The 11,082-nt window shown below is 56.6% G+C and overlaps 4 protein-coding genes and 1 long non-coding RNA gene across 5 annotated transcripts in view; 2 read left to right on the forward strand and 3 right to left on the reverse strand.

Annotated features, from left to right (window-relative positions):
* Nucleotides 1-1,285, reverse strand: part of RNF151 (ring finger protein 151) — a 2,400-nt gene extending 1,115 nt beyond the window's left edge. The window contains 3 exon segments of the mRNA XM_021707869.1: nucleotides 364-460; nucleotides 781-926; nucleotides 1,263-1,285. Of these exon segments, the coding sequence (XP_021563544.1) occupies nucleotides 364-460; nucleotides 781-926; nucleotides 1,263-1,265 (246 nt within the window). The 5' untranslated portion in view covers nucleotides 1,266-1,285.
* An 869-nt stretch (nucleotides 1,286-2,154) lies between these two features.
* LOC103250115 lies at nucleotides 2,155-2,626 on the reverse strand. The gene is made up of 2 exons (XR_503652.1): nucleotides 2,524-2,626; nucleotides 2,155-2,254 (listed from the first exon to the last, which is right to left on the reverse strand). It is a non-coding gene; the product is annotated as an uncharacterized LOC103250115 (long non-coding RNA).
* Nucleotides 2,627-2,763: 137 nt separating this feature from the next.
* Nucleotides 2,764-4,739, forward strand: RPS2 (ribosomal protein S2). The gene is made up of 8 exons (XM_008048705.1): nucleotides 2,764-2,782; nucleotides 2,959-3,138; nucleotides 3,218-3,307; nucleotides 3,467-3,574; nucleotides 3,826-3,999; nucleotides 4,078-4,237; nucleotides 4,450-4,541; nucleotides 4,621-4,739. Exons 2-8 carry the CDS (start codon nucleotides 2,962-2,964, stop codon nucleotides 4,699-4,701), a joined length of 882 nt encoding a protein of 293 aa, XP_008046896.1. The 5' UTR covers nucleotides 2,764-2,782; nucleotides 2,959-2,961; the 3' UTR covers nucleotides 4,702-4,739.
* Nucleotides 4,740-4,838: 99 nt separating this feature from the next.
* NDUFB10 (NADH:ubiquinone oxidoreductase subunit B10) lies at nucleotides 4,839-6,862 on the reverse strand. Its single transcript, XM_008048706.2, has 4 exons — nucleotides 6,631-6,862; nucleotides 5,412-5,550; nucleotides 5,089-5,228; nucleotides 4,839-5,012 (listed from the first exon to the last, which is right to left on the reverse strand). The coding sequence occupies exons 1-4, from the start codon at nucleotides 6,776-6,778 to the stop codon at nucleotides 4,909-4,911; spliced, it is 531 nt and encodes a 176-aa protein (XP_008046897.1). The 5' UTR covers nucleotides 6,779-6,862; the 3' UTR covers nucleotides 4,839-4,908.
* A 2,314-nt stretch (nucleotides 6,863-9,176) lies between these two features.
* Nucleotides 9,177-11,082, forward strand: part of RPL3L (ribosomal protein L3 like) — an 11,930-nt gene continuing 10,024 nt past the window's right edge. Inside the window, exons 1-2 of the mRNA XM_008048707.2 lie at nucleotides 9,177-9,274; nucleotides 9,743-9,935. Of these exons, the coding sequence (XP_008046898.1) occupies nucleotides 9,272-9,274; nucleotides 9,743-9,935 (196 nt within the window). The 5' untranslated portion in view covers nucleotides 9,177-9,271. The remainder of the gene's footprint in view (nucleotides 9,275-9,742; nucleotides 9,936-11,082) is intronic.

Below are 11,082 nucleotides of genomic sequence, written 5' to 3' on the forward strand. Positions count from 1 at the left end.
CGTGCCACTGCCCTCCAGCCTGGGTGACAGAGTGAAACTCCGACTCAAAAAAAAAAAAAATCGTTTCCCCATCTATAAAATTAGGAACCTGGAGAGTAATAGCCAGAATACCAGGCATTTCATCCTCTAAAAATTCTCTAGAAGCCCTGTTTACAGCTGAGGCCCCAGGGGATAAGAAAGGTTAGGTAAGTTGCCCAAAGTCACACAGCAAGTGTTAGAGCTGTGATTCCAACTCAGCGAAGTCTGATGACCCCAAGGCAACACTTGGTTTTCTTTGAAGATGGGATTCTCCTTGCCCCTTTCCTGGCTCTGCCCCACCCCCCACGAGGGTGCCAAGGGTGGTGGGAGTGGATGCTTGGATACCTTGACTTCCAGGCAGCCAATGGTTTTCCGGAGTTTGTTCACATAGACAATCTTTTTCCTTTTCACCTGTTCCCTGCAGCATGGACAGGTCTTTTGTCTGGAAGGCACGAGTGAGGGTGAGCATTGGGAATGGGAAGGGACCCCTGGTCAAGCCTTCAATGGGTGACCCAGGTGGTCTCTTCACCAGCTGGAGGAAGCATGAGGATGTATTACAGAGAGCTCTCAGGTCCAAGGTGGGGTCGGGGTCTGCAGGCACCAGGGGGTGAGAGAACCCACACACTTTAGTGTCCTAGATTTGACAGCTGAGTCTTTCGGCCATTGTAGCCAGCACTTGGCAGACTTTCCCCTGTTCTGGGCCCCAGGAATGCCCCCCAGCCTCGCCCCTGCCCTCCCGGCCACTTGGGTACCCAGTGGCACCTGGCCAGCCACCGGAAGATACACTTTTTGCAGAAGATGTGGCTGCACGGCAGCCTCACTGGCTTCTTGAGAACCCCATGGCAGACAGAGCACAGGAAGCTGCAGTTGGGAGGACTGATGAAGAGGTTGAGGTCATACCCGCCACTCTGCAAAGGTCAGGCCAGTGTCAGGGCCCGCCTGGGACCATGAGCTGGCAGCCCCACCCCCAGTGAGACCCCAGCAAGCTTCTGGTGAGGAAGTGGGCCACATGAGAGCCGTAAGTAGAGGACCTGAGTCAGACCCACTTTGAGAGGGCAGCTGTGGGGCTCAAGACGCCCCCCACCCAGGAGTACTAATTCCTGACTGGAGAAGCCAGCTTAGCCTTGTTAGACTTAGCTAGAGCCTCTGGAAGGGTTTCCTTGTGACTTATGGGAGCCTGTAACCTACACCCCCATCCCTGAACCCAAACCTCAGGGTCAGAGGCAAGAGGGTCTCAGGCTTACCATGATCTGTATCTGGAGGGCAGCTCCACTGACCCCTAGGGCTTAGGGGGTCCTTATTTCACTGTGGGTGTGGGCTGACATCATAGGGGCATTGTTGAGCTCAGGCCAATCACAGCCCAGCTCCAGGGCCCATTGGGCCCCTGTGAAGCCTCGCCCTTGCTCCCTTTGCTAAAGGATCACAGGGGAAGGGTAGAGTAGCTGACAGGTGATCCTAGAACCAAGCTTCTGGGAGCTATCCCCAAGGCCAAGGTATCACTAGGATTGCTGCTCTGTTCTCTCCAAGAGTTGCCCAGAGCTCCAAGAGCTTGGGGGCTCTAGACATTGACCCACTGGGTTTCCTCACTTAGGATCCAATATTCAGAGTGGTAGCTCCAGGATACAGAACAGGGCAGTGAAGACTAGATTTTCGTACAAACTGCAGCCCCACAGCAGGGGGCCAGCCTCCCAGGCCGTGTCTGATCACTGGGCAGACCTGTAAGAAATGGCAGAGCGCTCTAGCCTGTGTTCCTACAGGTTCTAAGTCATTGGCTGCTGGCTTCACCTAGGCCTAGTGGGCCAGGAGCCACTGAAAGCCTTCGAGATGTGAACTCGAATCCTATCCTTGCAAGTGGTCTGCTGACCTGGCTCACCCTAGCCCAGGACACCTTGCTTGCTAGCATGGAGGTTACCTCTGGGGCACGGACAGACCTGCATTTCCAACCTTGCTGTGCCACTTAAGGGGTGCGAGACCTTATACACGTCATCTGCCAGCTTCCCAAGTCCCACCCTGTGTGCAAAACAGCTCGGCTGGCCTGGGAAGAGGCATCCCAGTAGGGTTCTCCCGCCACCACATCAGCAGATGCAGCTTCCAGGCAGGCAGGCGGGACGGGGTTGCAAGAACCACCAAACACAGTGAACTAGGGACAGAGTTTTATTTGAAGCACGGGCACAACCGAGTCCCCCTCCCCCAGCGGTCCTGGCGGCGTCGGCCTCAGGCTGGGGCGACCAGCGTCCTGCGGAGAAAAGACAGGCTTGGAGGTCAGGGATCAGAGGCCAGACCCCGCGAGTGGCCGCACGGGGGCTGAAGTGGCGGTGACTGTCGGGGCCTGGGTTTCACCCTCGCACACGAGGCAGTGGGCGGTGAGCTGAGGCCCCGGTGGCTCTGGGCGCCGAATCTCACCCACGACCACGGCCAAAGCCGAGAGTGATTTTCAACCAACGCCGGATTCCCGACCACCACCTCCACCGGGACGCAGCGGGCAGCGGGTGCGGTCAGACATACCTCGGCGATCCCGACAAGCACGAAGGTCCGAAATCTCGAGAGGGACGTGCGGATCTGGGCGTGAGCATTTATAACCAACCGTGCGATCGCGCAGGCGCACGCAGAGCGTGGCGAGGGGTGGGGCACTGCGAGCCAATCCCAGGCGGGGGCGCTCAACTCGCTTGCGCCGGGGGCGGGGAGGAGCCGAGATCTCGCGGCGCTTGGCGAGATATAAAAGCCCTCTCTCGCAACCCCGCTTTCTTTTGCTCCAAAAAGACACGTGAGTGTTGGTGGCCGTCGCAGAGGTCCAGGGCCGGGGCGGGGGGAACCAGCGGACATCGGGCTGGGTCCAGGCTCACGCGGCCGCCTTTCCTGGCGGGAGACCCCGTCCGACTCCTGCGGGAGGCCGCAAAACGTGGGCTTCACTGACCAATCGCTTCTTTTCGCTTTCTTCAGCAAATGGCGGATGACGCCGGTGCAGCGGGAGGGCCCGGAGGCCCCGGGGGCCCCGGAATGGGAAACCGCGGTGGCTTTCGCGGAGGTTTTGGCACCGGCCTCCGAGGCCGGGGTCGCGGCCGGGGTCGGGGTCGGGGGCGAGGCCGCGGAGCTCGCGGAGGCAAGGCCGAGGACAAGGAGGTAGGTCCGAGCGGCGGGCCGGGCTGGACGCGGGGGCGGCGCCGGGGAAGGGCTTTCTTCACCGGCACCTGTTCTCCAGTGGATGCCTGTCACCAAGTTGGGCCGCTTGGTCAAGGACATGAAGATCAAGTCACTGGAGGAGATCTATCTCTTCTCTTTGCCTATCAAGGTATGCGTCGAGCGATGGGGCCTGGGCGGGCGCGAGCCCTTGGGCGTCACTTGGGCTAAGGCCAGAGGGTGGAATGCTGCTCTTGGCTCGCCTCCAGGGGCCGGGGTCTCTAGAGGTTTCGCACCTGACGTTCCCACCACAAACCCTTGGCTTTCGTAGGAGTCTGAGATCATCGACTTTTTCCTTGGCGCCTCTCTGAAGGATGAAGTTCTGAAGATCATGCCTGTGCAAAAGCAGACTCGTGCCGGCCAGCGGACTAGGTTCAAGGTATCGCGGCTGTCTTGTGTGGGACTGGGCTGTTGGTGCCAAGAGGCTGGGTGAGACTCTCTCAGCTCTGCATGGTTACACTTGGCTTCACACGTGTGACTTTCGTAATGGGGAGAGAGAGAAAAGACCACCTCGGGATCTCGGATTGCCTGTACTGTGGTCCTTCTTTCCTTGAGGTGTGCAACAGTTCTTGGCGGGGGGTACTGGTGTCACATAGGACCAGGGGTTGCCTCAACACAGTTTGTTCACAGGCGTTTGTTGCCATCGGGGACTACAATGGCCACGTCGGTCTAGGTGTTAAATGCTCCAAAGAAGTAGCCACCGCCATTCGGGGGGCCATCATCCTGGCCAAGCTGTCCATTGTCCCTGTGCGGAGAGGCTACTGGGGGAACAAGATTGGCAAGCCCCACACTGTCCCTTGCAAGGTAGGCCAGTTGGTGGTGAGTGTCGTTCTGTGATGGAGCAGACTCCCTCTGGTCCTCATCCGATTCCTGTCTTTCCAGGTGACTGGCCGCTGTGGCTCTGTCCTGGTGCGCCTTATCCCTGCCCCCAGAGGCACTGGCATCGTCTCGGCCCCCGTGCCTAAGAAACTGCTCATGATGGCTGGCATTGATGACTGCTACACCTCAGCCAGGGGCTGCACTGCCACCCTGGGTAACTTCGGTAGGTGATCTCTCGCAGGGTTCAGCCACAGTCTCTCAGCTCCGCTTGATCAAACAGCTCAGTGTGTGCCTATGTATTTTCAATGAGAGGTAGGCTCTCCCAATGTGCAGAGCTGCCCAAAAGGGCCTGTCTGTTCCTAGGAGTGCAACTGATGCTGGGGTAGGAGGGTGTGTCTCAAGTCACTACCAACACACTCGTTTACTGTTCTCCAGCCAAGGCCACCTTTGATGCCATCTCTAAGACTTACAGTTACTTGACCCCTGACCTCTGGAAAGAGACAGTGTTCACCAAGTCTCCTTATCAGGTACTGCCTGGCTAATGGGATTGAGCAAGGCAGGGGGTGGGGTGGCAGCGTCTGGCTATAATGTTGTGCCTGTGTCTAGGAATTCACCGACCATCTCGTCAAGACCCATACCAGAGTCTCCATGCAGAGGACCCAGGCTCCAGCAGTGGCAACGACATAGGGTTTTCATACAAAAAAAAATAAAGTGAACCAAGCCCATCTTTGTGTGTCTTGCTTGTGTCCCACAAATGTGGACTGAACCTGCTGAGGCAGGGCCAGGCCAGTAAGATGGGGAATTAGGATAGAACACATCAGAAGCCCAGGCAGGCTGTATCGCTTTATTTCAGAATACACTGAAAGTCACAGGAGGGGACTAGGTGTGTGCGGTTCAGGCAGCAGCAGCCTCTTTCGCAGCTTTTCTCTCTGCCAACATTCTCTGCTTCTGTTTCGCCAGGCACTTCCTGGCAGAATAATGGGCCCCCAGGTCGTGATCTGGGAAAGAGATGGAAGCAAACTGAACCCAGTCCTCACCCCCAGACTGATTAAGGCCTTGGGGATGGATACTTACAGCGGTCCTGGTAGGCCTTGGCCACCTGGGTGAACTGCTCCAGCTCCTTAGCACAGTTCTGCCTGTAGCTCTCACCTTCCCGCTGCTGACAGGCCTTAAGTCTCTCCTGAATAATGTTGACGATTTCCTGGTCAACTTTGCTGGAAAAAAAAAAAAGATGGACTACTTTGTAAGGAATCCTGGAGAGCAGAATGAAGGTGGAACATCTGGACCAACCCCAGAGGCACAGGCTGGCTGGTTGAGGCCAGGCCACAGTAACCCCCCGGGAATGAGGACCCCAGGATACCCCGTGTGGGCCCCACACCACCATGTGGTTCACATACTAGTCCCTTCTCCATTGCATTTCAGCTTCAAATATGCACAGGATGTCCTTCTCCTTGCACTCGGTGATGTCTGGCACGCGGCGGAACTCCCGGTGGTAATAGTAATACTTGTTCTTGGCGTGCTGCTGTTCTATGAACTCTGAAGACAAAACCCCAGACAAGATCCCTATCAATTTGCAGAAGCCACAGTTGGGATGGTTGAGGGTCTGTGGGCTGGCACAGTCTGGTCAAGGCCTAAGATTTGAATGATGATGTCTGTGTAGATGAAGGGTTCCCCTTGCCAGGCATCATTCTCAGTGTTCACGTGCACCTCTGACTTGTCCCCAGTCAACTCTCTGGGGCAGGCCCTTCCATTTACAGATGAGACTCGGGCAGTGCTGCAAATCCAGCGCCCCCAGAGCACAGGGAAAGGCACAGAGGCTCCAACAGGCAGCCACTAGCAGGTAGGACTTGCCTGACCCTTGGGCCTTAGCTTCCCAACGACAAAGACGCACAAAACCCTTTCTAAGACACTGCTGCAAGAAAGAGGTGGGTCCATCGCTGGGGGTTTTATTTGGTAAGTCCCCCCAAAAGACACCAAATGTGCACCCCAAGTGTTCTTAGGTTGCCGAACGAGCTGATTAACTGAATCAAGGCAGAGCCTGAGGGCAGAGCGAGCTCTTGCTACAGTCCAAAGAGCTGCATCGAGCGATCTCTGTTCGAACCAGAGATGGGGAATTCCGGCATCTCGGCCACAACCCCAATACCTTACTACCTGGTCATTTGCACAGACGGGTCTAACAAGCCCCAGGACTCAGATAGTTCCCTCCGCGCTCCCCCCAAATATCTGAGGGAGACAGGGGGCCAGGAGTGTATGCAGGGGTTCCCGGGCGGCGGGGGCCGGAGCGCGGAGAGGGGTCCTGGGGTAGAAGGCGCCGGGTGCAGCCGGGGGGCTGAGCGTCTCAGGTAGGGGGCGGGAGACGGAGGGGGGTCCCGGGAGGTGAGGCCCAGCCGTGGGAGGCCACAGGAGGAGACGAGCTCGGGGATCTCCAGGTAGGGGGGGCCCGGGGTGCGGCGGGGGGGGGGTCCAGAACGAAGGAACCCAGAGAGCGGTGGTCTCCGGGGGACGTCAGGGAGATGTGGGGGAGCAGCGTGGCCCGGGTGCGTTGGCGGGTCCGGGGAGGGTGACGGGGCCCGGGGGTCGTCGGGGGCCGCCGGGCCGGGAGTGGGCGCCCCGTACCTCTCACGAGGGTCACAGGCCGGTCCACGAGGAGGTCGAAGGCCCACGTCAGGTAGGTGATGGGGTTGGGCAGCGAGGTCCGCGGCGAGGGCTCCGGCGTGCGGCGCGGGGGCTCGGGGTACACGTCCTTGTCCCAGCTGTCCGGCATGGCGGCGGGCTGCAGACGCGGCTCCAGGACGCGCCGCCCGGGCCTCCGCCTGCGTCCGGCTGCCGAGGTCTGGTTCGCGAGCAGCAGGGACGCCCAGGGCGGCTGCGCCTGCGCCTGCGCCTGCGCGCCGACGGCCGCGGGGCACGATGGGACTTGTAGTTCGGTGCCCGGTGCGGGCTCCGACGCGCCTCCCCGCGGGGCGGCCTCGCGTGCAGAGTCGACGCCATGGCGCTCGCGGCCTCCCCTGTCGGTTCTTGTGGCAGGTGCCTGCACCGTGCAAGGCGCTGGTCTAGGCGCTTGGGATCCAGCGGTGAACCGAACGGAGGTCCTTGCTGACGTTTAAGAGGACGCAGACAGGCTCACGCCCGTAATCCCAGCACTTTGGGAGGCTGGGGTAGGAGTGCTTGAGACCAGGAGTTTTTTTTTTTAAGTTTTCAAAGTTTATTAGAGAAAGAAGAGAGAAAAGAAAGGGAGACATGCCAGAGTTGGCATGGGCAAAAGAAACTGCCTCATTGTGATAATTGAGAATGCTTATCATGCACCAAACACATAGTAAGTCCCCAATAAATGTTAATTCCTTCCAGTGTAGGACAATGACAAACCCTGACCCTTGGTCTCAATTAAGGGCCACCGAAACTGTGATCTGTGAGCTACAAATTGAGCCCAGGAGTTTGAGACCAGCCTGGCCAGCATAGTAAGACCCTTGTCTCTACAAAACATTTGTAAAAACTTAAAAAAAAGAAAGAATAAGAGGAGACAGGCAATTTGCAACAGACATAAGGAGTAAGTGAACAGTTCATTCAGTTCCTACTGTGTGCCAGGCAGCGTGCTAAGTGCAGCAGGGAATAAAATAAACAGTGATTCTCTTATGGAGAACACGGGCTGGTAGAGCACACACAACAAACAAGTCAACGAATGCCATGAGACACCAAAAGCTCTACTTCTTCAGGAAGACTGCCCGGCCCCTACAGGCTTCTCTGGGCTCCACTTTCTACCAGGTCTCCTAGTGGACGGGCTGATACCAGTGAGCTTGGGGGCTTGCCCCAGGGCCCTGACCCATAGGGTAAAGGAATTCTTACCCTGGGTGAAGTGCACTCTGACTTGGTTTTGATGGTTCCAACTTGGCCCTGAGCACTCTGGTGCCCAAAAGAAGCTCCATTGACCAGGGCCCTGCTGGGTACCGTCTGTAATTTCACAAGTGGCACAGCCCCTGGCTGGTATCCAGGGAGGGGGCTGGTCACTTACTGCCCACAGGTTGGAGCCAGGGACACAAGAACCATTAACTTCAGGGGCCCACAGAATGTAGAATCACAAAAATGTCACCTCTTCAAATTATGAACTCTTAGAAACAGACCATCAGACCCAAGGAATCTTAACATCTTAGCTTCGAATCCTCAATAGTGAAAATTCACAGAACTTAGAGACATTTTAGGCCTGTAAAACTCTAGAATTCTATAGCAACAGAACTTTATAGTCATAGAACCTTTGAATTGAAAAATAAAGGATTTTGACTGGGTGCAGTGGCTTGCACCTTTAATCCCAGCACTTGGGGAGGCCAAGGCAGGAAGATTGCTTGAGCCTGGGAGTTTGAGACCCACATGGCTGGGTGTGGTGGTGCACACCTGTAGTCCCAGCTACTTGGGAGATTGTGGCAGAAGGATCACCTGAGCCAGGAGGTTGAGGCTGTCGTGAGCTGTGATCACACCAGAGCACTCCAGCCTGGGTGACAGAGTGAGACCAGAGAGAGAGAGAGAGATTGAGATTTCAACCCGTTACATTCAAATTTTAAGTTCATAAAAGTAGCTCAATACTCATAGGTCACAGGCTATTAGAATCAGGGAATTTGTAGAGACAAAGTCTCACTCTGCTGCCCAGGCTGGAGTGCTGTGGTGCAATCGTGGCTCACTGCAGCATCAATCTTTTGGGCGCAAGCGATCCTCCTGCTTTGCTGGGTTTACAGGCATGGGCCACTGCGCTCCAAGAGTCAGCAATCTTAATCTTGAAGCTCAGCCCTGGTGATCCTCAGGGCACAGAGTCAGCCCTCCCCTGCCCCTCCCTGTGGCCTGTCCAGCTGTCTCCAACCCTCAGAACAGGGATACCCTCTGCCTTACTATCAGCTGACCAGACTGCTCTCACTTTCCTGTTAGATTGCTGCCTGAGAGAAGTCCCCACGCCTGCCTCTGGGGTAGCTTGGTCCCTACCAGGTTAAGTGGTCCTGTCCTGGAATGGTCCTGGCCCATTCTCAGGCTGTTGAGGAAAGGTGTGCCAGTCTTGGCTCTGAATGTCCCCGAGGCTGCCCATCCGATGCCTCCCTGGACACTGCCCTGCCCCCGCCTGCTTCTGGCACCAGAGACCATGCCAACCACGGAGGATGACCGAGTTCCCCTGCCAGGGGCTAAATCTGGGAGCTGGCTGCTGTGAGTCCTGGCCCTGCCAGTCGACCTCTGGCGCCTCGTGGGGAGGCCCCTTCCTGACCTTCAGGGATCGGCCACCATGGTCAGTGGGGCCAGGGCGGTAGTGGCCGGTGGGCTGGGGCTGGAGCCGGAACACCCCAGCCTTCCTGGGGAGGGGGGCAGCGAGGCTTTCGGACTCCCTCCCAGCAGGGACTGTCCTGGGGCCTGTGAAGGAATGGGAGGCTGGACAGGGCAGCAAGAGGGCAGAGCTGGGCTGCTGGGCCTAGAAGGGTCAAGTGGACAGATGGCAGCGGTCACCTGCCCTGGAGCCCCCTGCTGACTGAGGGCCCTGCCTGGGCCTGCCAGGCTTGGCCCCCTGAGGCAAGAAGCCTTATTCCGAAAAGGCTGCCCCTCAGAGACCCCTCTCCTCCCTTCCTGTAGACAGATGGGGGGCAGTGGGAACCGCCTGGGCCGGTCTGGGTCTCTGGCCTTCTCTTCCAGGTCTGTGACCACCCTGCCACCGCCACCAGGAAGCCCCCAGCTCTGACTTCCCTCCTTCTCGCCCCCCCAGTCCCACCGAAAGTTTTCTGCCCCTCGGCACGGACACCTGGGCTTCCTGCCCCACAAGAGGAGCCGCCGGCACCGTGGCAAGGTGAAGACATGGCCGCGGGACGACCCCAGCCAGCCGGTGCACCTCACAGCCTTCCTGGGCTATAAGGCGGGCATGACCCACACCCTGCGTGAGGTGCACCGGCCGGGGCTCAGTAAGTTGCAGTGCTGGGACACACGGGGAGGGGAGGGTGGAACCTTCCAGACACTAGGAGCCAGAGCTCATTCTTGGGGTCCAGGAGTCCCAGAAAGGACGAGGCCCCGCCCATGGGAGTCACGGACACTGGTAATGCCTCTGCGTGGTTGCTATAGTTAACCTAGTTTACAAATGAAGAAATCAGCTGGGTGCGGTGGCTCACGCCTATAATCCCAGCACTTTGGGAGGTGAGGTGAGAAAATTGCCTGAGCCTATGGGCTTAAGACCAACCTGGGCAACTTGACAAGACCTCATCTCTACAATAAATCAAAAAAATTAGCTGGGCGTGGTGGTGTGTACCTGTAGTTCTAGCTACTTGGAAGACTGAGGCAGAAGGATCACCTGAGCCCAGCAGGTCGAGGCTGCAGTGGCTGTAAGCGTGCCACTGCACTCCAACCTGGATGACAGAGTGAGACTCCAACTTAAAAAAAAAAAAGATGAAATTGAGGCACAGAGCAGTTAAGAAACTGGTCCTCTTACCTACTTAGTCATTGGAGGAGCTTGGGTTCAAAGGTGGGTACCCTAAATTCTTGCTCCAAGCCACCTGCCAGGACATCTGCACTCTCTGGCTATTTCTGGTCTATTTTATACACTGTTATTTCACATATCCATACACATAGGAGGGGGAACCCAAAAAACTCGGAATTTATTCATAAAAAATTGTGTATATTATTCTTACGTGTTTAAGCTTCACTCTGAGAGTACTCTCCATCTGATGCACTATACTTATCTAGATGCTTTTCCCATGGCTCAAAACAGTTTTTGAGCTTGTCCATTTTGATGGCTTCTACCGCTTCTGCTGTTTTTAGTTTCACCTCTTCCACATTGGCAAAACATTTCCCTTTGAGGGCTTTTTTCATCCAGGGAAACAAACAAATTAAAAAAAATTACTCAGGGCGAGATCGGGTGAATAGGAAGGGTGGGGTACGGGGATCAAACATTTTTGGTCAAAAACTGCTGAAAACTCAGTGTGGTATGGGCAGGTTCACCCATCATGAAAGGGGCAAACGTTGAAAGAATCTCAAAAACAAAACAAAACAAAAAAATCGCCGGGCTCGGTGGCTCAGCCTGTAATCCCACGCCTTGGGAGGCTGAGGTGAGTGAAT

The sequence above is a fragment of the Carlito syrichta genome, unplaced genomic scaffold, assembly GCF_000164805.1.
Source record: "Carlito syrichta isolate Samal-C Ts95f unplaced genomic scaffold, Tarsius_syrichta-2.0.1 Scaffold126536, whole genome shotgun sequence".
NCBI lineage: Eukaryota > Metazoa > Chordata > Mammalia > Primates > Tarsiidae > Carlito > Carlito syrichta.